Genomic DNA, 20,891 nt, shown 5'->3' on the forward strand with positions numbered 1-20,891 from the left:
ATATAAATCCACCAGCAACCTAAAACAGGCATGACAGGTGGAATATCTTACCAAAAAATAATGCAGTTTTCAGAGGGAAAAAAAAGTCTTATGGGAAGACCTGACCCTTGACCAGTCTGCCTGTGTCAACAATACCAGCGATAATATTGCGAAGACAAGGTTAAGTACAGCAGATCGAAAAGACTGAGACTATTTATTGCATTTAATAAGAGAAGGTTAACTCATTGCCGTTAGTCTGTTATCACAAAAAATGGCAGAAACATTTGATAAAAAGAAGACAATTGATCTAAGGCATAAGTATATTGGGTGAGTTTGTTTACATGATATATAAAATCTCCTTATATTATTTCACTTGACTGGTTGTCTAGTAAATGTAGTAAATGTAAAAGCGTACTTACTGTGTCTTTGATAGGTTAAATAAAAACCAGTTAAATTAACATACTGTTTTTTTATTTTTTATTTTTTGCCGGAAGATATATATTCCTACATGGTGAAACATTTCTATGAAATTTGTGTATACCTTAGGTTCACGTGTTTATCTGTGCTGTCTTAAGCAGTTTCATGGCTTTTGTTTTTACTATATAAAAAAATATCAGATACAGGTACTCATGCAAAATATTACAAAAACTAAAAGATATTGTCATTTGGAGAAAACTATATAATTGCAATTGTTTATACAAATACACATATAGAAATTGCACAAAGTAGCATACTGAGGACTCAGATTTATGTAATCCACAGCAGGTAAAAATTAATAGAAAATAATATTTATTAAAGAGAAAATTGACCTGTTAATATTGGTTGACTGTATACTGCAGACATAAAACAAAAAATATATATTAATTTGATTCTGCTAACTTGATTTCACACAGAACATTCACAGTTACTCATTCTTATGTGAAATCCCCACTATTCCATACATTGTATATTATAGTCGCGCAGGAACATGGTTTGTGTTTGTAAACTAGAATCAATGCTTATACAATACAATTGTTACAAAAACAATTGCTGTAAAAGAAATCATTTAATCAAATTTCTTCAGAAATAAAACTTTTAAGAGAAACTGCCCCCAAAGAAATTTGCTCTGAAAAAATGTGCAAGCTGAAGGATAAAAACCTAGAGGGTAAAAAATGAACCATTTCTGTGATGTTTTGTTGAGACAAACACTGAAGTGTCTTTATTATTGCATGTATTTTAATATTCCCACCATGGAAATATTACTTACCATCTTATGATGGTAAGTAAGTGATGGTAAGTAAGAAAGTACAAATCAAGTTGGGCTGTATTGGATATGCATTTCCATGGGAGTTGTTCAACATTTTTATTTACATGTTTGTTTTTATGCAGGGGGGTGTTCCACGAAGCAGGATTTCTTGCTTAGCCAGACAACTTGTGAGAATTAAGGTAGTCTGGGCTGAATGTAAGTGAAAGATAATTTAGCCCAGACTACCTTAAATCCAAGAAGTTATCCGGCTACCTTTTCGGAAATCCTGTTTCATGGAACACCCCCCTGGTTGAGCACATGACATACAACTGGTATTTAATCACAGCTTGATTGTGATTAAACAGTTTGACCAAACTTTTTCAAATGGTTGATATGGCAGTTAGCATATTACACAATTCACCTTAGCTGTGCGGTCTTATCATTTACCTTTCATTAATTAGTTTATCAGCTTGCTACAGTACTTTCTGTGTGAAACAACCTGCTGTTACATCACAGGAACAAATTGTAGCATTTGACTTGGCTATTTGAAGACTTCAAGGTTACTTCAGTACATTTTAAGTCAGCGTTTTATCAATAACCACAAGTATGACTAAAATTCCCCATTAAAATAATAGAACATTATTAAGTGTACAAATTCGCTTAAATATAAAAAGCAATTCTGCTAGAATATTATTTGAATATTAAACAGATGCTAACTTCCACCCAATTTTCTAGCCCATCCTGTAAGGTTTTCTTCGGCCATGACCCCATCAAGATTGTACGTGCCAAAGGCCAGTACATGTATGATGAAAAAGGAGACAAGTATTTGGACTGTATCAACAACGTCGCCCATGGTGAGCAAAACCCGGCACAAATTGTATTCTCTTAGTGGAGGGCTGGACATCACATAATATTAATGTTCAGTGATGAACACTGACTGAAACTGAACTGAGCCCAGTTTTTGTGTTTTGCAGAACTTCTTATGGAATTATTTTATCCATAGATTTACAAAAAATAAATTACCCTTTTGAGTCATTTAGCTCAGTCAAGGTATTTTGGAATAATTTGCATGTGTCTTGACTAAATAGTTTCAATGTAGTTTTGTATTATTGTATCAATGAATAGCATCTGTGATGCATTTATAAGAAAGATCACGTTCACCAAAGGGAGGTGATTGGCATTTTGTATACATTTTCACAACTGCTACATATTTTATATAAAAAAAATTGCAAAACCGGGTTCTCACCACATATGCTACAAGTTACCCTCTTCTCGAAAACAGAAACTTCAGTAGAAAGACACAAAAAATACAGGACAGGTAGAAGAACACCTGTACTTAGGCCGCACCTGTGATACTGTATATAGCATTTTCTAAATGTGAGTTTAACAGTTTTCACTGCTTGTGGTGATTTTGCCAGTAAAGCATTGTCCTATGGATTATAAAAACTTGTGTTGCGTTGTCCCTCTAGTTGGTCACAGTCACCCAGACGTGGTAAAGGCTGGGGCCACGCAGATGGAGATCCTGAACACCAACTCACGTTTCCTGCATGATAACTTGGTAGAATACGCCCAGCGCCTGCAGGCCACCCTGCCAGACAGCCTCTCCGTTTGCTATTTTGTCAACTCAGGGTACAGATCTGTCTTCAGATGTGCTAACTTGATTTCAAATATTTACACTTCAGTTTTTTTCAGTACATTTTCCAATACATTTTCCAATCCTCCATATAGCCCAGCCATGCATGGTCAAGATGGAACATTAGCGCTAATTTCAGATGTTAACCTCTACAACTCCTTGAAGGCAGCACAGATTGGGAATTAAGCATGTAAATAAAAAATATATATTCCCATTTCCCATAAGAGACCAAAGGTATTTATCAGTTTGAAAAATGATTTATGGCAAAAATTCCTCAACTGAAAATATAATAGAGTTTAAAATTGACAAAGAATGCATATAAACATAAATATTTTGTATAGATATCCGTTATCCCAGTCATTATTAAGTCATTAAGTCATTACTAAATTAGTTTTGCAGAGAGACTGTATCTACCATGTGACCAGTGCAGGAGCCAATCCAGTTTTGCAAAGAGACTGTATCTACCATGTGACCAGTGCAAGAGCCAATCCAGAGTCCAGTTAAAGTTATATCACATATCCTTAGCACTTAGGCAATATCCTGTGTCCTGTCTGGAGTTATAAAAGAAATAGAAAACTATATTATTAACTTACTTTTAAAGGGCAACGTACGAACATATTCCAGGATTCATCCCACTTAAAATGTGCTAACATTACATTGGATCATTAATACATTAGATTGCTCTCCAGGGCTAAAGTATGAAGGCTTAAACTCGTGATAAAAATATACAATGAATGCTGATATTCATGTTACTCTTAAGATGTCTAAGTAACTAACAATATCACTATAAAAACAAGGCAAAGGTCATCAATAAGGACAGTCAACAGGCATAGAGTTCAAGACAGAGCGGTAACTTCATAAATGATACTGATCATTTATCAATATCATAAAAACATCTCTGTCAACATGACCAGCACTATCTCCTCCACCGTTTTCCTCCATAGTATTGTTACCTCTAATGATGAAATAGTGGATATGATTAATATTGTTAATGCTGAAAGATTGCAGCTGTAGTCTCCTGTTCAGAAGCATACTTTGTACCACTGACCTACTTGCTAGGAAATGTATAACTGGTATGCATTTCACCTGCAGCTCTGAAGCCAATGACCTGGCCTTGAGACTGGCTTGGCAGTACACTGGCCACAAAGGCATCATCACTTTGGACCAGTAAGTCAACAGTGCTTTTATTTCACACAGTACACAATCAACAAAAAAGCCAATGACCATTTGTGGGGGGGGGGGGGGGGTAAATATTCAAGGTCCCCCCTCTGTCATTTTTTTTTTGTGAAATGTTTACACTACATTTTTATCTTGCTATATATGTTTCTTGCCTAATTTGCAATTCGATGTTGACAGTACGTTAAAAGTCCAACACTTTTGATAGAAAATGTGAAATATCACTATGTGAAATATTAGACGCAACGCTAGACTTTAATCAAAGGTTGAGTTGTGAGTCATGAACATTTAGAGGTTTTTGTTGAACATACAATTCGGGGAATAAGTTAACTGCGATCCTGTAACATTTAGTTACTGATGTATTCCTTCAAAGTGACTTTTAACCCCTTTTTTACTTCATACACCAGGATGGCTTACTAATTAAGTTCTTTATCAATGGTTCCATTAGAGAGCCCCTTGTCTGCCCAGTATAATGTATAATTTGTGATGCCGCAAGGGTTGTTTTTCTTCCAGTGCCTACCACGGTCATGTGTCATCCCTCATTGATATCAGCCCATATAAGTTTCACCAGATGACAGGGTCACAGCGCAACCAATTAGTTTATGTGGTAAGGAGGCAAATGTTGCTGTTGAGTGTGCGGATAGTTTCACACTGTACGGCAAAAATGGTTCAAGTTCATGTCATTATTATAGCTATTAAACAGACAATAATATATGAGTCATTTATATGAGCAATTAGAGAGAACGCATACATTTACAGTACAGTATATAGTATAGTAGTAATAAAATACTGTTTATAAAAACTGAAATAATGTCCTCAAGGCGCCCAGCCCTGACATCTATCGAGGGATTTACCGCGAGGACCACCCTGACCCCGCTACCGCTTACTCAGACGAGGTCGGGAACATCATTGAGAATGCCCGTAAGAAAGGGCAGAAGGTACGTCCCCCGCTGAGCCTGAGGAATGAAGGAACCCCCCTCTGCTTCTTGTGGTAACGAGTGTCATTAGGTGTAACTCAAAGTCCACTTTCCCCACAAACACAAGCCAGGAACATAGTTTCTCAACATCAGTCATGTAAGGGCTTCTTACTTATTCTGTGCAGGCCTTTATTATAATTATCCATCCATCCATCCATCCATTTTCCAAACCGCTTATCCTATTGGGTCGCGGGGGGTCCGGAGCCTATCCCGGAAGCAATGGGCACGAGGCAGGGAACAACCCAGGATGGGGGGCCAGCCCATCGCAGGGCACACTCACACACCATTCACTCACACATGCACACCTATGGGCAATTTAGCAAGTCCAATTAGCCTCAGCATGTTTTTTTTTTGGACTGTGGGGGGAAACCGGAGTACCCGGAGGAAACCCCACGACGACATGGGGAGAACATGCAAACTCCACACACATGTGACCCAGGCGGAGATTTGAACCCGGGTCCCAGAGGTGTGAGGCAACAGTGCTAACCACTGCACCACCATGCCGCCCCTATTATAATTATAAATTATTATATTATATTATAAGGAAAAGCGGTTTGGAAAGTGGATGGATGGATGGACATTATCATTATTATAAAGTGTTTTGTATTAAAGGATCATAAGGAACTTTGCAAAACCAAGAAAGAATAACAGTCCCCTAACGTAACAAGACTTTTGTTATGTCAGATGATTATCAGGTGTCCCGTGAGGAATCGCAGTATCTTCCCCCGACTTTTAAGTTCTCTTCAACTATCACGTGACGTTTGTACTTGATTTGTGTGATTTATCATTGGAAAAAGTTCCTAGGATCCCAGTTTAATTAAATGAGTTATCATGTTTTAGTCACAATAACCTGAACTTAAAAAGCAGCTCTGCAATAAGTACCATAAATTGCTGAGTCACAGCCATCTTCTGTAATTTTCACATTATTACGTTCAATATGAAAGCTGCAAATTGTGCGATTGTGCGTGAAATTGTGCATTTATTATCACAAGAAAATATCGCATATTCAGTTCAACTCAATTCAATTTTATTTATATAGCGCTTTTAACAACAGTCATTGTCACAAAGCACTTTATATTTAACCGGCCAGAACCCCACCAAGCAAGCCTGAGGCGACAGTGGCAAGGAGAAACTCCCTCTAGCAGGAAGAAACCTTGAGAGGAACCTAGACTCGGAAAGGGACCCCATCCTCCTCTGGGCGACCGGGGAGCGTGAAACTGCATTTATACTGAGATTCATTAGAGTTCATATAGTTATGAAGTCCCAGTTGGTTTCATGTAGTTATCTCCAGGAGTCCAGGTGAGGGTTCACACGGCGTAGAGTCGGCTCGGTATCAGCTCGGAAAAGAGAAGATGGAGTAGAGTTATTGCCCTACACCTAACCTAACCTCCGGCAGGACTAAAGTAACTATGACAGCCTGGCTAAAAGAGAGACCTGGAAGGAAGCACAGGCATGAGGGTGTCCAGGGGTTTTGGTGTCAAGTCAACCTACCGTCCACAGCTTAAGTGATCGGCGAGGGTGGCAGGACCAATCCCTCCTTCCAACTTTAATCTCAAATGACTACGAACCTCCAGATTTCCCTTTACCTTAGAAAAGGGGATTTAACTGTTTTCATTGTCTACAGTCCTTCTAAACGTGCTCCTTGCCTTGGGCATGTCCCACTCACACACTATGCTATTTTGTAGATCGCAGCTTTCATCGCCGAGTCCCTGCAGAGCTGCGGAGGGCAGGTCATCCCACCTGAAGGGTACTTCCAAAAAGTGGCACAGTATGAGTGTTTTTTAATTCCTTTTACATATAATTTGTTTGCCCCTTACAGCTTTTAGGTGATTATTCAATGCAGGCGTAAAACCTGATTGTGTTTTTGTATCAAATGCAAAAAATAATATATATTTCTTTATGAAACATTTGACGTGCTCATCTATGTCATATCTGTGCAATCTATTGCAGTTAACGCATACTCCATAGCTTGTGTAGCACTAGGTAAGGGTCCCACATGGAAATCCCTCTATTACATAGTCTGCCACCGTACCCTCTTTCCTTCCTTAGACATGTGCGGACGGCAGGGGGTGTCTTCATTGCAGACGAAATACAGGTGGGCTTCGGCCGTGCAGGAACTCACTTCTGGGCATTCCAGCTACAGGGCAAGGATTTTGTACCTGATATTGTAACCATGGGAAAGCCTATCGGCAATGGCCACCCAATGGCGTGTGTCATCACCAGCAGGAAAATCGCCGAAGCCTTTATGTCCTCCGGGATGGAGTATTTCAACACGGTGGGCCTGTGCTTAAACCAGTAGCTTATTTGACTTAAATTGCAAGCTCTGAAAATCATAAATTGACTAAATTTCGAACATGCTGCAGTTTGGAGGCAATCCCGTTTCCTGTGCTATTGGGCTGGCTGTCCTTGACGTTATTGAGAAAGAGGCTCTGCAAGGCAATGCTTTGCGAGTCGGGAGGTACCTGACAGAGCTCTTGCGTCAACAGAAAGAGAAGCACCCACTGATTGGAGACATCAGGTAAACAGGGCTGTGACCTGTACTGCAAAGTGGTTTACTTTGCATTATCTTTGCTTATCGGGGTAACTTGTCGGATTTAATGTAGTCTGGGCAAAATGTAAGTGAAAGCTAGTTTGTCACATATCCATATTATGAAGTAGCTAAGTCTTTACCAGAGTAGTGTGTGCCTCTAAAAAAGACATTAATACCCAGTAATTTATTAATTGATTAATTGATAATCAGTTGATTAATCTCTAATGTCTAATTGTAACTCGGGATGCATTTTCTGATCATGCTACTTATACCATATACTTGTCATACTTTTCAATTACTACGTTATATTTTTAAATCCTGCCTTGCTGGAAGATGTTGAAAAATCTTAAATTTGTCCAAAAATAAGAACAACAACCTTGGAAGGTCGTTGTTGATGAAGAACTGTATGGAGGGTTTGTAGTCCAAGGTTTGGTATTATACAAACAGTCTTGCTTTGCATTTGCTTGCAGGGGGGTGGGTTTGTTTGTTGGGGTTGAGCTTGTGAAGGACAGATCCAAGCGGACTGCAGCTACTGCAGAGGCCCAAGATGTCATTCACAAGTGAGCCCCGTAACGTATTTAAATAATAAGTTGAAAACGATTATTCAGTATTTTACACAATACCTTTCTGTGCACCGACTTATATATTTAAAGGTAAACAGATGCTACCTGGTTTTGAAAGTAAGCTATTCATCTTGGCAGGTTGAAGGAACATCGAATCCTTCTTAGTGCTGATGGTCCAGACAGGAATGTTCTGAAGTTCAAACCACCCATGTGCTTCTCTGAAGAAAATGCCAAGTTTGCTGTGGACATGATCGATGAGATCCTTACTGGTATATTTGTTTGGCATATAATATTAAGCAGATATAAAATTTAACCGTTTTTGCTTCTACGTCGGGGAAGAATGGTCCCTTCATGAGTAACAGTGTTTCCTCACGCCCAAGAGTGCAAGATTGTTTATTTCTTCCAGGATTTAAACTGTGTCAATCAGGCAAACTATTTAATATAAGGTAAAGAATAAAATACTAGCCTTTTTTCACTTTTTGTTTTTTAGCCATTGAAAAAACCTTGGGACTGCCGGCACCCAGCGATGTGGGATGTGCAAATCACCATTCATGTCACGGGGTAAGCCAAGAAATGTGCATATAAATGTGTAACTTTCGGATGTCTTTGCTTTAGTTCTACATTTTTAACATTAACGAAACATCGAAACACGAACTGTAAAGCACGTGCTCCAGAATGAACTGAATACAATGTAAGTGGAGCTCTTTCACATTCCATCTTGGTAGGATTATTTTGATGCCAATAAAATATACATTCTAAAGACTATACGTGAAAATAACAGAAAATTCACTTACTGTAACAACTTTAAAGTGAAACAAGCTACTTTTTAAAATACCTTAATTGTTTCCCCCCCAGGTATCATGTGACAAAACTGTGCAAAAACAACATGGAAACAGAAACAGCCATTTGAATGGTGTCGACAGCTAGATGGAAACGAAGTCACAGGATTTTTCCCGATAAAAAGACTATAACTCTAAACCCAGACCAAATTTTTCTCTGTTTTTAAATACCCAGGAATGTGGACATTAATTATAAAGGGTGGCTTGTGGCAATATTCTATATAAATGTCATTTAAATAATTATTTAAATTATAATAAAAATTGTCATTTAAAAGACTTTTTAAAAATATGCCATTTAAATGATACCAGTAACCATTAAAACTATCGCAAAGTTACCCATCAAAGTCAGTGGTTACGCTTAAAACTAAACCTAACATCTGATTTGTTACATTGCGCAATAAGTCACAACAGATAGAATTTAGTTTACTAGGTGAGATCTAATTCATAACCACGTTTTGTCTGTTCTGTCCTGAAATGGCCTGAAATTCTGCACAGTGCGCAGGGTCCATCTGCTCCAAGATGTCCAGCCTACCACCTTCACCTTCCACAGACGGTATTCAAGATAGTCTGTGGCCATGAATTACCATCCGTCTATGTCCAGCACCCTCCCGACTGTCTTGTACAGGCCGCATGATGTTAAAAGTGAATAGAGATTTAAGAGATGTTAACAGGATGATCAAGCGAATGAATGAATGAATGAATGAATGAATGAATGAATGAAAGGCAAGCTGAAGCACAGGGCCACAGGCATGTAAAGAAAAGTCGGTGGGAGCAGTAAGTTCTTTATGTAATTATCCTACTATTGCAGACAAGCAGGCAGGACATGCAGGCCAAAGCAACCTAGACTGCCAGCACCACGGACAATAAGACTAAGACTTTTTTGGTTCAGCTTGGGCTGCTCACCTTATCCTACTTCAGCATGATTTTTTAGGGCTAACAAAGATGAATAGTAATAACAACAACAATAAATATGCAGTTTGTATAATATACATTTGGCAGATTTGTGTGCACATAACTTGATTTCATTTATTGAAAAATATATTTAGACAGACCTGACGTCTCAGCCTCTAGGCCAGGAGCTCTGCATCTGAGGGCTCTGACAAACACGAATGGGAAATATCTGAGTATATAAGTCTGAATAGAAGAACAGTGGAGTTCTTATACTGTATTTAAAGCTCACCAGGAGCTGTGGCGGGCATGACCTTAGAGGAGCCCGGAACAGCAAGGGGGACCTCGAAGAGCACAGAGCTGGGCAGTGTCTGCTGTGCATCCTTCCAGGAAGTACGTCTTCAGCACTTCCATTTTGGTGCCTTGTACGGCTGCTCCCTAATTCACTGGACATAGCTGGATGACAGACAGGGTACCAGAGAGGGAGGGAGGGGGGCAGTGCCCACTAACACAAAATGCAGTGTCCACATATCCGGAAAACAAGACACAGAAAATTATGGAATTCCTCTTTGATTCTACATGAGATGGACTCGCAGTCCATGCACAACAGCGTTGCTCCTTACAGTGTGACCAACTAGCTGAATGTATCAGAAAAACAAAAATAGGTTTTAAAAACCCTCTGCAATGCTTTGAATGGGAAGGAAAATATAAATGGAGTAAAACAGGGTCTAGAAAACCGAAAGCTCCTTAAGAATTGTAGGCCTGTGCTATGATTGCCAGTTTGTCTCTCTCACAAGGCCTGAAGCCTCAGCACGACGTCTTCGCTCTGAAAGCTCTATTCACTGGCCTCCCCCTGCAGCAGAAAATATAGATGTTGCATGACAGCCCCACCCCAGTCTTTTTTTGGTTCAGTGCCTTTCTGTGCTTTATTCTGGGGTGAATGAATAACGTTGAAAGGTCATTATTAGCAAACGCAATACCTGCCCCCTGGGGTACATTTTGCGTACATGCTGGAACTGCATACACTATTACTGTGGTAGGTTGAAGTTGAGTCAATCAAACAAGTTTATTTACAGAAAAATACACGAAGGCTCAATATTTAGCGAATGTGAGTGTAAAAGTATAGCAGGGGTCTCAACTCCGGTCCTGGGGAGCTACTATCCAGTAGGTTTTCTATCCTACCTGGCTGCTGATGAACCTCACCTGTTCTCAGGTAAATACCAGGAGCAGGTGTGGCTCATCAGAACCCAGGTAGGATAGAAAACTTACTGGATAGTAACTCTCCAGGACCGGAGTTGGAGACCCCTGAAGTATAGTATAGTATTAAAAGAATATGTATTAAAATACATACAGCACTTATTCTAGATGTTTTTATAGCACATGGTACAGGGACATGGCTATGAAAAATCACCCTTTCAGTTAACTTGTGACCTGATTCATAACCATGAACAAATAACAGCAAAGGACAGTCACAACTCTTCATTGCCCTACTCTCTAACAGCCAAATGGGGGCAGCAAAGAGACAGTATGGACTCATTCTCCAGTCTAAGATGGATTCCGCTGATGTAAAAATCTTGTCATGCACTAGAGTACAGTACCAATTTGCAAACTGATATTTGGAGAAGAAAGCATACAGATGATACTTTCTTTGATAGTTATGGGTTATTTAGCAGATGCCTTTTTATCCAAAGCCAGAGATGGTCATTTCAGGTCCAGAAAGTCACTCGCAGAGTATTCAGCTAGTTATCTGAAACAAAATTTTGGTTTGGTTTTTTACTTTCTGGACCTGAAATTTCCACCTCTGTCCAAAGCATTGCACAGTTTTGAGGAATTAGGGTCAGCTGGTCTTTGGAGCAAATGGGTGCTAAGGGCCTCGTTCAGGCACTCAATGGTGACATCAGCCTACCAACCGCACAATTTGAACCAGTGAGCTTCCGATCACAGGCAGACGATCCTAATCCATTCAGCCACACAGCCAACAACTCAGTGTGACAGATGGGAAGCAGAGAAGCGCCTGTCATATACTGTAACAATGTCCAGGCCAAGGCCAAGACTACCTACACTACAGGTCAGAAGACTGGGCCCACCCTTTGACTTTAAAAAAAAAAAAAAAACGATACACTGCTTTTTCAAAAAAAAATTTTACAAGAAAATATTAGTATTACTTAAAACAAATGTGATGTGTTTTGAAGTGCCTAAGTATGGGTTTCATCAAGATAACCGCCCTTGCCTTTATCACAGCAGCACCGATTCACAGCATCCTTTCCAGATATGTCTGGAAATTACTTGTGTCCAAACCCTCCCAGCACCTTCTCAAGCATGCAAGCAGTTTGGTCTCATTTGCCGGACGCTCATTTTAAACTTGTTGGTCCAACTCTGAGCCAAAACACAGACAATCCATCTCCCTGTCCTGTGATTTTCGTGAAAACTTTATTAAAGACAAACATTACAGAATCTACAGAATATGGCTACTGATTGTAGTCAAAACCCACAGAGACAGTAAGAAGAACATGCCTGTGTTGACACTTTGTACATTGTCGCTCATCACTTATGTGGAGAGGTGATACTGCATTCTGGGATCTCTGGCAGCGTTTATTCTCAGGCCTGCAGTTCAGTGGGCCAGGCAGGTGTGGTCCCCGTAGTGCCTCGACCATTCAGCCTCAGCCTTCATGATCTTCATCTTCCTCTCTTGCCATGTCCTCACTGGCCTGTGAACAGCAGGCTGGCTTGTACCCAACCCAGCTTTCTCATGGTAAATTTCATTTCTATATACACTATATGTATAAGTATTGCGACACACCTCTCAGGTGTTTTTATTGAGATGCATTGCCACAAGGATTGTAAAATAAAGCATCTAGCCATGCAGTCAGGTTTACAAACATCTGTCAAAGAACAGGTCATTCTGAAGAGCTCAGTGAATTCAAGCAGGGTCCTGTCCTAGGGATGCCACTTGTGCAATAATTCAATTTGTGAAATTTCTTCCCTGTTAGATATTCCACGGTCAACTGTAAGTGATATTATAGCAAAGTGGAAGTGTTTAGGAACAGCAGAAACTCAGGCATGAAGTGGCAGACCGCAGAAAGTAACAGAGCGGGGTGGCCAAGTGCTAAGCCGTGTAGTGCGTAAAAGTCGCCAATTTTCCGTTGACTCAATAACTGAGTTCCAAACTTCCTCTGGCCTTAACCCCAGCACAAAAACTGTGCTCCGGGAACTTCAAGAAATGGGCTTCCATGGCTGAGTAACTGCATGCAAGCCTGATATCACCAAGTGCAATGCCAAGCAATGATGGTGAGGTATACGGCACACTGGCACTGGACTCTGGTGCAAGGAAAATGTGTTCTGAGGAGTGACTAGTCACACTTCTCTGGCTGGCAGCTTGATGGACAAGCCTGAGTTTGACAGATGCCAGGAGAGCGTTACCTGCCTCACTGCATTGTGCCAAAAGTAGATTGATAGGGGATGAATAATGGTATGGGCTTGTTTTTCAGGGGTTGGGATAGACCCCTTTTTCAGTGAAGGGAACTCTTAATGCTTCAGCACGCCAAGATATTTTGTGCAACTCTATGCTTCCAACTTTGTGGTAACAGTTTGGGGAAGGCCCTTGACTGTTCCACCATGACTGTGCCCCAGTGCACAAGGCAAGGCCCGTAAAGATATGGTTGGATGAGTTTGGTGTGGAAAAACATGACTGGCTCACACAGAGCCCTGACCTCAACCCGTCAAACACCTTTGTGATGAACTAGAACGGAGGTCGCGAGCCAGGTCTTAACGTCCAACATCAGTGCCTGACCTCACAAACTTTCTTCTGGGTGAATGGGCAAAAAATCCCACAGACACAATCCATGAACTTTTTGGGAAGTCTTCCCAGAAGAGTGATAACTGTTATACATGAAAAGGGAGGACTAACTCCGTATTGATGACCCAATAAGAGATGTCTCCGCAGTGCGGAGTAACTTACGCTGATGGAGGTCTGCGGGGAGGAGGAGGCGAGAGACCTCACTGCCACACTGGGCTCCCCAGCCGCTCCGGCTTTGCTGCAGCCGGACCTCCTTAGCTGCAGCCGCTGGGCTAAAGAACATCATACGGAGTGCGGGGGCTGACAGTGGCGGCCATTTACAAGCAGAAACAAGCAGACAGACTACAGCTGGGACGTTTCTTCACATTTCTGCACTTCCATATTCAGTTTTACCCTAAACTCAAAGATTTGTTTTAAATGTATCTTTTTTGCTTCATGGTAAGGTTATAGGGCTATACGCGTAAGTTGTGAATATATTCAGAAAATGTGATCTGATCGAAACACTCAGCATTCAGCTCAAGTATCCTTAATTACTTGTTCATTAGTCTCCAGGATCGCGATCGGGAATCCTTGTTTTGGTTTTTGGGCATTTCTCTGACAATCATTCAGAGGGCATTATCACTTCCCATAGAAATTAACTAATTTCTTCAGTTCTGCTTCAGAATAGATGAGAATTGCATCAAGTCATGCCAGGAAAGAGGCAGCTTACTGTGCTTCCTTGAATGGTCCACAGCCTTGTAGCCCCCGAGCATGGCAAATGGGTGGTGGGACAGCGTGAACGGGTGCACGATTGTGCTCTGTACAGGTAATATCGGAACAAACTGTCATTTTTGTCACCTTTACTGATGTCACTATCTGAGGGCAGGTTGCGCACCACATACTTCAGACCAATGACTACGTCAGTAATGGAGACTCCCCACAAACATTCTAGTGAAAAGAGATGAAAATTCCCATGATGCATCTGTAGTTTCAGCTTATGCACTTCAGCCATTACAGCCAGTCTTATGAACAGCCTTCCAGAGAGAAATGCAGGATACTCAACACCAAGATCAAATTCCATTGTTTCCACTGCTATCCCGTTTCACCCCGTTATCCAGATGAGTGTCTGTGCATGTTATTTGAGTGTGTCGTTACGCTCACTTGACATCTTTAGTGATTAGGGAGGGCAATTTGGTGAAAAGAGACATAATATAGAGGTGAGCTCCTCCGGTCAGGGCCTACCTTGGTGTGAAGTTGCTGATAAGCCGTGGACGGTTTGCAGTTGTATAAGGACAGCAGCTCCTCCACAGGCAGATTCCTCTGGAATGCAACATAAGATGGTTCAAAGAATTTAAGTTGAGGGATGAGTTTACTGTCTAGTGACTGTCTCATCAAATGGACATATGGACTTTGTCTTCACCTGCTTCTTGAGCATAAATACCAACAAGCTGTGTTAAAACTTCCAGTCAGAGGCACAGCATCCTAACCTGCTGAACTACAGGTTGAAAATTGTTGGTGCCTGAACAATACATTTCCACTTGTTTTGAGCCTGTCAGAAACTCCAGGTAAGAGGATTATGTTCTGCTTACTGATGGCCAGAACTTCATGAACCATTTGCTGTAGTGGGTTCAAAAAATGCTGCAAATGGCTCATGAGGTGTCCTTTTGATTATCGCTAGTTCTGTTCTTTATGTAAAAGAATGATTAATGAATCAATCACAGCCAGCTAGGGGAGTTCTCTCTTGGTTACAGACACCACAAGATCCCTTAGAGCACAGTCCGACACCACTTACCAGGAGCATCCCTGCAAAGGAGGACAGTATCATGGCTTCTTGCTCCAAATGGGTGGGGTCCTGGCCACGCCCAGGCCTGCTTGTTCCCCTGGGTGATGAGATTCCAGATATGAAATAATGAAAGTGAACACAGGATGGGGAAGCCTGGGGCCTGTACTACGGAGCGGGGTTACTGGCTTATTGGATAACTTGTCGGATTTAAGGTAGTCTGGGCAAAATGTAAGTGAAAAAACATGAAGTCCATTTAAACTGTGGCACCTTAAATCTGACAAGTTACCACGATAAGCCAGTACTGCTGCTTCGTAGTACAGGCCACTGGTTCTTGAAAATTAATGATGGAGAAAATGATGCCTCATGAACCATTTGCTGTATTCCTTGACCCCACTAGATGGTGCTGTTAGTTTGCTTTTGGACATGCCTTGTGCCCTTTTTTAAACAGAGAGGACCATCTAGTGGGAGCAAAAAATGGGCTGTGAAGCATCATTTTGTCCATCGGTAATGAAAATTGTTATAGACAATGTCAGTAAGACTTAAAGATGTCATCTATAATGCATTATAGATACTGTCATAATGCATTGTAATGTTTGGTATGAAAATTAATAAAGCATTACAGCATCTTTAATTGACAGTAATAAGGCATTATAGTGCTGATTATAATAGTCCATATGCTCCAATGAAGCTCTTATGTATAATGCACTATAGATACCTTATTAATGCACTATAATGGTTGGTACAAGAATTAAGGATGCTTTGCACTGCATTATGAAGGTACTGTATCTATAGTGCATCATAAATGAGCTTCATAGAGCATTCTTAATGCATGATAAACATGGATATAATGGGTTAGACTCCCCATCCATACTATTCTCCAGTCTGGTGGAATCCAGATCCAGTAAGTTCTTATCAAACCAGATGTTTGTCATATTGCCTTCAAGTGCTGGCTCAAGCAGTAGTTCACAAACAGCTCATCTGTGACGTGTCCACCGGTCCGTCAGCCATTTTCCACATGCACCGCGTGCCAATGCCGTGTAGCTTGGAAACTCGCTGGCTACTGGCCTGGATGCTACATTCATACAGCACTTACCTAATTTTGTCAAAATGTGAACTACAAAAACCACCGTGTTGTACTTATATTATTACAGTATATAACCTAGTACTATTAATGTACTATTAATATATTATATATATATATATATATATATATATATATATATATATATATATATATATATATATATATATATATATATAATTATATATAAGTAATATATAAAATATATTCCTTTAAAAATTGTATGATTTACCAGCAGGATTTAATGATTATACTCACAGGAATTTACTCTGGATCAGATCTTGTCCTTCATGTTTCTCCAACCACCAAAAAGCCACACTGATAGCTAGATCATGATGTACCTTGAAGCATAGCCATGCAGGTCCAGGGGGAAAAAAATGACATTTCAACAACTATTATTATTCATCTTCCAACTGCTTATCACAGAGTTAGTCTGGAACCACACAAGGCAAAATCCCGGGTAACACTTTAGGGTTTGAAACTTTTTGACTAAACTGACTTTCAGTTTTACAAACAGTTGAGCCACTGTCAGAAAGACGCCAGTTTCCATGCCAAGATTACTGTACACTGTACTGTGTGGAGTTCTCTGTAGAACATTACATTTCTATTTCCAATGACAGCATCATAAGGATCTTTCAGTCTTACCAAGTCATCCAGCAAAGTTGAGGATGTCTTTCCCTTGGGGTCAAATCCATTTTCTCTGAGTCTCTGTCCAATGTAATCTCCACTGTAATCAAAGGTCTTTTTATGCTTCTAACTCATCATCCGACAGCTGTTTCGTCATCCGACAGCTTTCTTTGATCTTAGATTGAAGTTGATTTTACCACCAAAGAACTCAATAAAATTGAGCTAATTTATCCAACATAATTGATTATTTATTGCAAGATTATTTATTAACTCGGAGAATTCATGCTGTAGGTTACAATGAAAGAATCACCGGCACTCCCAATGCAGAATGCTTTCTGGGTCAAAAAGACATCACAATTTCCTAAAACAAACTCACAGCAAAGCCTGCACATCTTGTTTCAGACGCCGTGCTTCCATTGCAGAAGTTCAGTCTTCCTCACTATGATGTCTAGTGAGAAGATCTTCAGTCCTGCTAGGAAATAGCCTGAAAGAAAGAGCCGGGCATGTAGAGAAAAGGCACTCAGGAATCTGTGTGGTACATTGTGAGTCATAGGTTTCGCTGTTGAATTCTTTAGGAGATGTTATGAGTGTAATACGCACAGAACAGACAGTAAATAATTTGGCGCACATAAGTAAAAATATTCTGAAGTAACCCATACCACACAGATTTTAATTGAGTAGACATTGTCATTGTCACGTTAATATTATTGCGGCATCCTTTTAAAGGTCCGCGGCCAGTTTACCAAGAACCTACAAGTTTATTTTTTGTCCAAAATAACAAAAAGTCTCGCATTCATTAGAGACATAAAGGACTCACTTTTTACATGAGATAAGGAGAAGATACCTGTGTAGAAAGAAACTGAAATGACTTTTGGGTCTGTCACGGTAAATAATCCTCTCAACTGCGCCGGTCCGACCCGAAGGTTGACTCTTTACTGAATTTACCCTGACTACAGGGCAGTTCTGAACCCGACACCGCCTGCCTCCCGTACTAATGGCAGGTAAGGTGATATATACAGTTGACATAGAGGTGCCTGCAAACAGCGTTAGAGTTACCTGGGGTTACGACTTCCACTTAGAACAGCTCCTAGATGCTGGTTGGCACTAGAGTTACCTGGGTGTGGAAAGTTCTGCGTTTAGTTTTTACACTGAGGACATGGCTAATTGCAACATCATCCATCTATCCATTTTCTATATACATTTGTCCTGTGCACAGTCATGGGGGTCCATGGAAATAACCCAGGATGGGACCCCAACCCATTGCAGGACACACACACCATTCACACACTAATTGCAACATATAACAAAGAAATATTTTTTTTAAGATTTTATCGATTTTTTTAAAATTCTCTCTGCTGATCTAACTCTTGTCTTGTTATCTTCTATGCATGTTTTTCCCTTGCTGGCACCTAAATGAACGTCTTTTGTTTTGGTTCAATGTCTGATGGCAAAAAGCTAGCAGACGAACAAGTCCCCTCCTATCGATTCTGAAAAATTTGCACTGGTACTACCAGAAGTATTGGTTGACATACAACCCAATCAGAGAAATCAGTTCCACCGACTAGTTTTCACGCCGATTCAACATGCTCATCGGCCAAAACAGCATCAACAGTGACCAACCATATCAGACTGTGCCGCAGACAATGATGCAGCAAGCAGTGGTCGACTCTCAACGACAGCCTGACTGTTTTTGACAGCTGAAAATTGGCTTGGTGTGCTCCAAGCTTAAGTTTCATTCCCTCACATTTCCAACTCACATGCCTCTGTCCTCTGTCATGTAGAGATCAGGTTTTACAGTAGGTTAGTGTTGACGTAGGGCGATACTTTCAAGCATTTATGTACAGGCAGCCCCCGGGTCAAGAACATCTGACCTACGGACAACTCGTACTCGTGAACGGACTAACAAAAAGCCTATTATTAATCACACCAGTTTAGACATTTGCTGTCACTACAGTGTAATTTCTTTTCAGTTAACGATTTATTTGTTTGTTTGGCTGTTTTGTTTTTAATGTGATTTTAATGTCTTTTATTTACATGTATTCTGCCTTTGCAATACACTTCGAATTGCCTTTTGCCTAAATTGGGCTATATGAATAAAATTGCCTTGCCTTGCTTTGCCTATTCAAAATTTAGAATAAATACAATGGTTAGTAGTAACGAATGCAGACATTACTCTATGACGCTCATAAAAACATTGTGCAGCTTCAGCAGTTCATTGGCTCGAGGTACAGTACAGTACAGTATGTAGTTACTTTTACTATTCCTGTATGATATTTTTCACCATTATGATCTACATTATTGTTTTTCCAACTTACCTCCAAATTTGAATTAGAGACAAACTTAGGAAACGGATCTCGTTCATGCCTGTATATGTAGACAAACTACGTACAAAAAGCTGTTTACATCCTACTGTGTAAACAGTACCTAAACCAGGAGGCAGCCAATTATAAACTGAACTGAAACTGAAGATTCCAAGAAAAAAACGGATAGCTTACATATTATAATAATCGATACTTTATTGATCCCTATAGGGAAATTGTCTTTACGCCTCCCACAACTTTTTCATAGAGTAAGTTGTCTGCGAAGGGCTGCCACCTGTAGCAGCGCCCAGGGAACTGGGGGTTATGGGCCTCACTGAGGGACCCACAGGCAGAGGCGGGGTTTGAACCTGCAACCTTCTGATTACAGGCACACAGGCTTAGCCCACAGAGCCACACACTGCCCCCATATAAACTGTAGTATGAAATCATTAAGTGATGGTATGTAACATTTCACAGAAAAACCGAGTGGAGATTAAAAATCGCCATACTAGTTTTATAGGTATCAGCTAGTTTAGAGATGCTCACCAGGAAGCAGAGGAGATGGGAATGCTGTGCTCTGAAAAGCAGGAGCAACAATACCTGGGAAAACAAAGACATTAACGGGTCATTATAGCAGCGTATTGTAACAGAAGCACTTTGATTTCAATGCCATTCTGAAGAGTACAGTAGCAGGGTCCTTCCTGAGACAAACTAGAAAGCTTTTGATGATAAAACTTGATCCTTAATCATTATTCTAGTTAAATACCAATATGTCAGGAATACAGATACTCACTGCTGTGCGGCTCTGTCCAAGGTACAAGTTTTATGTAGGTCTAGGGCAGAATCGTGGTGAATATTAGAAGGCAAAAGATCCAGGGCACCCCGACTGATCGCTGGACCTTGAGCAGACTGCCACAGTGCTAACCTAGCAATGCTCTCCAGTGAACAGCCCCTGCTGAATAATTCATACTGAGCTATGGAGTCCTGTCAATCACTTCAACAATGGGCTTTGGGTCATGCAAGATACACGACTGGGCGCTAAACCGAACCTACGCTCAGACAAACTCTCCAGATTGTTCACAATGAGACTTATATGTAGCCCTGTAATTTATGCACATTCAGCATTTTTGCAAGTAACATCAAGTGCAAATATGACAACAAAAGAAAGATTATAGCCGAGGGTTTACAGTAACTGCGAAAAATAAACTTACAAGAAGCTTTTTTAGTTATTTTTATTGGAAATATGAGGGTGCCAAAATCAACCATTTAAACAGTAAAATGTATGAAACTGTAAACTTTAAAAACACATTTGATGTCTCTCCTTTACATTAATAGATACATGAAAACAAAGCCCTTTCAATAACAGATCTTACAGAGCAAGATGGCCCAGGTGTAGCTACTGGATAAGCCTGCACGGTCAGTAGTGTTACAACACAACTAGGGAAAGTTATAACAGAATTTGGAATGGCATCTTCCTTCGTCTCACTTGCTAGATCAAACTAAAGTTGTAGGAGT

At 40.4% G+C, this 20,891-nt stretch overlaps 2 protein-coding genes across 5 annotated transcripts; one reads left to right on the forward strand and one right to left on the reverse strand.

Moving 5' to 3' along the window:
* Positions 1 to 55: 55 nt before the first annotated feature.
* On the forward strand, positions 56 to 9,911 carry etnppl (ethanolamine-phosphate phospho-lyase). The gene is made up of 13 exons (XM_048977869.1): positions 56 to 306; positions 1,940 to 2,058; positions 2,674 to 2,833; positions 3,930 to 4,004; positions 4,527 to 4,620; positions 4,835 to 4,951; positions 6,676 to 6,758; positions 7,040 to 7,265; positions 7,354 to 7,508; positions 7,991 to 8,080; positions 8,222 to 8,352; positions 8,574 to 8,644; positions 8,939 to 9,911. Exons 1-13 carry the CDS (start codon positions 251 to 253, stop codon positions 9,008 to 9,010), a joined length of 1,449 nt encoding a protein of 482 aa, XP_048833826.1. The 5' UTR covers positions 56 to 250; the 3' UTR covers positions 9,011 to 9,911.
* A 2,312-nt stretch (positions 9,912 to 12,223) lies between these two features.
* Positions 12,224 to 20,309, reverse strand: LOC125709442 (uncharacterized protein C2orf80-like). 4 transcript variants are annotated; one of them, XM_048977889.1, is made up of 12 exons: positions 20,170 to 20,309; positions 19,923 to 19,976; positions 18,133 to 18,190; positions 17,894 to 17,920; positions 17,453 to 17,560; positions 17,095 to 17,176; positions 16,708 to 16,790; positions 15,378 to 15,465; positions 14,828 to 14,905; positions 14,316 to 14,403; positions 13,769 to 13,878; positions 12,224 to 12,518 (listed from the first exon to the last, which is right to left on the reverse strand). In XM_048977889.1, the coding sequence occupies exons 5-12, from the start codon at positions 17,491 to 17,493 to the stop codon at positions 12,471 to 12,473; spliced, it is 618 nt and encodes a 205-aa protein (XP_048833846.1). In that variant the 5' UTR covers positions 17,494 to 17,560; positions 17,894 to 17,920; positions 18,133 to 18,190; positions 19,923 to 19,976; positions 20,170 to 20,309; the 3' UTR covers positions 12,224 to 12,470. The 4 variants fall into 4 exon arrangements, with proteins under 4 accessions (XP_048833846.1, XP_048833848.1, XP_048833849.1 ...); XM_048977891.1 differs by lacking the exon at positions 17,894 to 17,920; XM_048977892.1 differs by lacking the exons at positions 18,133 to 18,190; positions 19,923 to 19,976; positions 20,170 to 20,309 and having other exon boundaries at positions 17,453 to 17,545; positions 17,894 to 18,060.
* Positions 20,310 to 20,891: the final 582 nt, after the last annotated feature.

This window comes from Brienomyrus brachyistius, chromosome 16 (assembly GCF_023856365.1).
Source record: "Brienomyrus brachyistius isolate T26 chromosome 16, BBRACH_0.4, whole genome shotgun sequence".
Classification (NCBI taxonomy): domain Eukaryota; kingdom Metazoa; phylum Chordata; class Actinopteri; order Osteoglossiformes; family Mormyridae; genus Brienomyrus; species Brienomyrus brachyistius.

Coding starts and splice junctions, on each gene's coding strand:
- LOC125709442 (XM_048977891.1), bottom strand. CDS start 17,493: ATGGAAGCACGGCGTCTGAAACAAGATGTGCAGGCTTTGCT. Junction 17,177..17,452: donor CAAGATGTGCAGGCTTTGCT/GTGAGTTTGTTT, acceptor CTTTGATTACAG/TGGAGATTACATTGGACAGA. Junction 13,879..14,315: donor GGACCATTCAAGGAAGCACA/GTAAGCTGCCTC, acceptor GATGTTCTTTAG/CCCAGCGGCTGCAGCTAAGG.
- etnppl (XM_048977869.1), top strand. CDS start 251: ATGGCAGAAACATTTGATAAAAAGAAGACAATTGATCTAAGGCATAAG. Junction 4,952..6,675: donor CCCGTAAGAAAGGGCAGAAG/GTACGTCCCCCG, acceptor GCTATTTTGTAG/ATCGCAGCTTTCATCGCCGA. Junction 6,759..7,039: donor TACTTCCAAAAAGTGGCACA/GTATGAGTGTTT, acceptor TTCCTTCCTTAG/ACATGTGCGGACGGCAGGGG.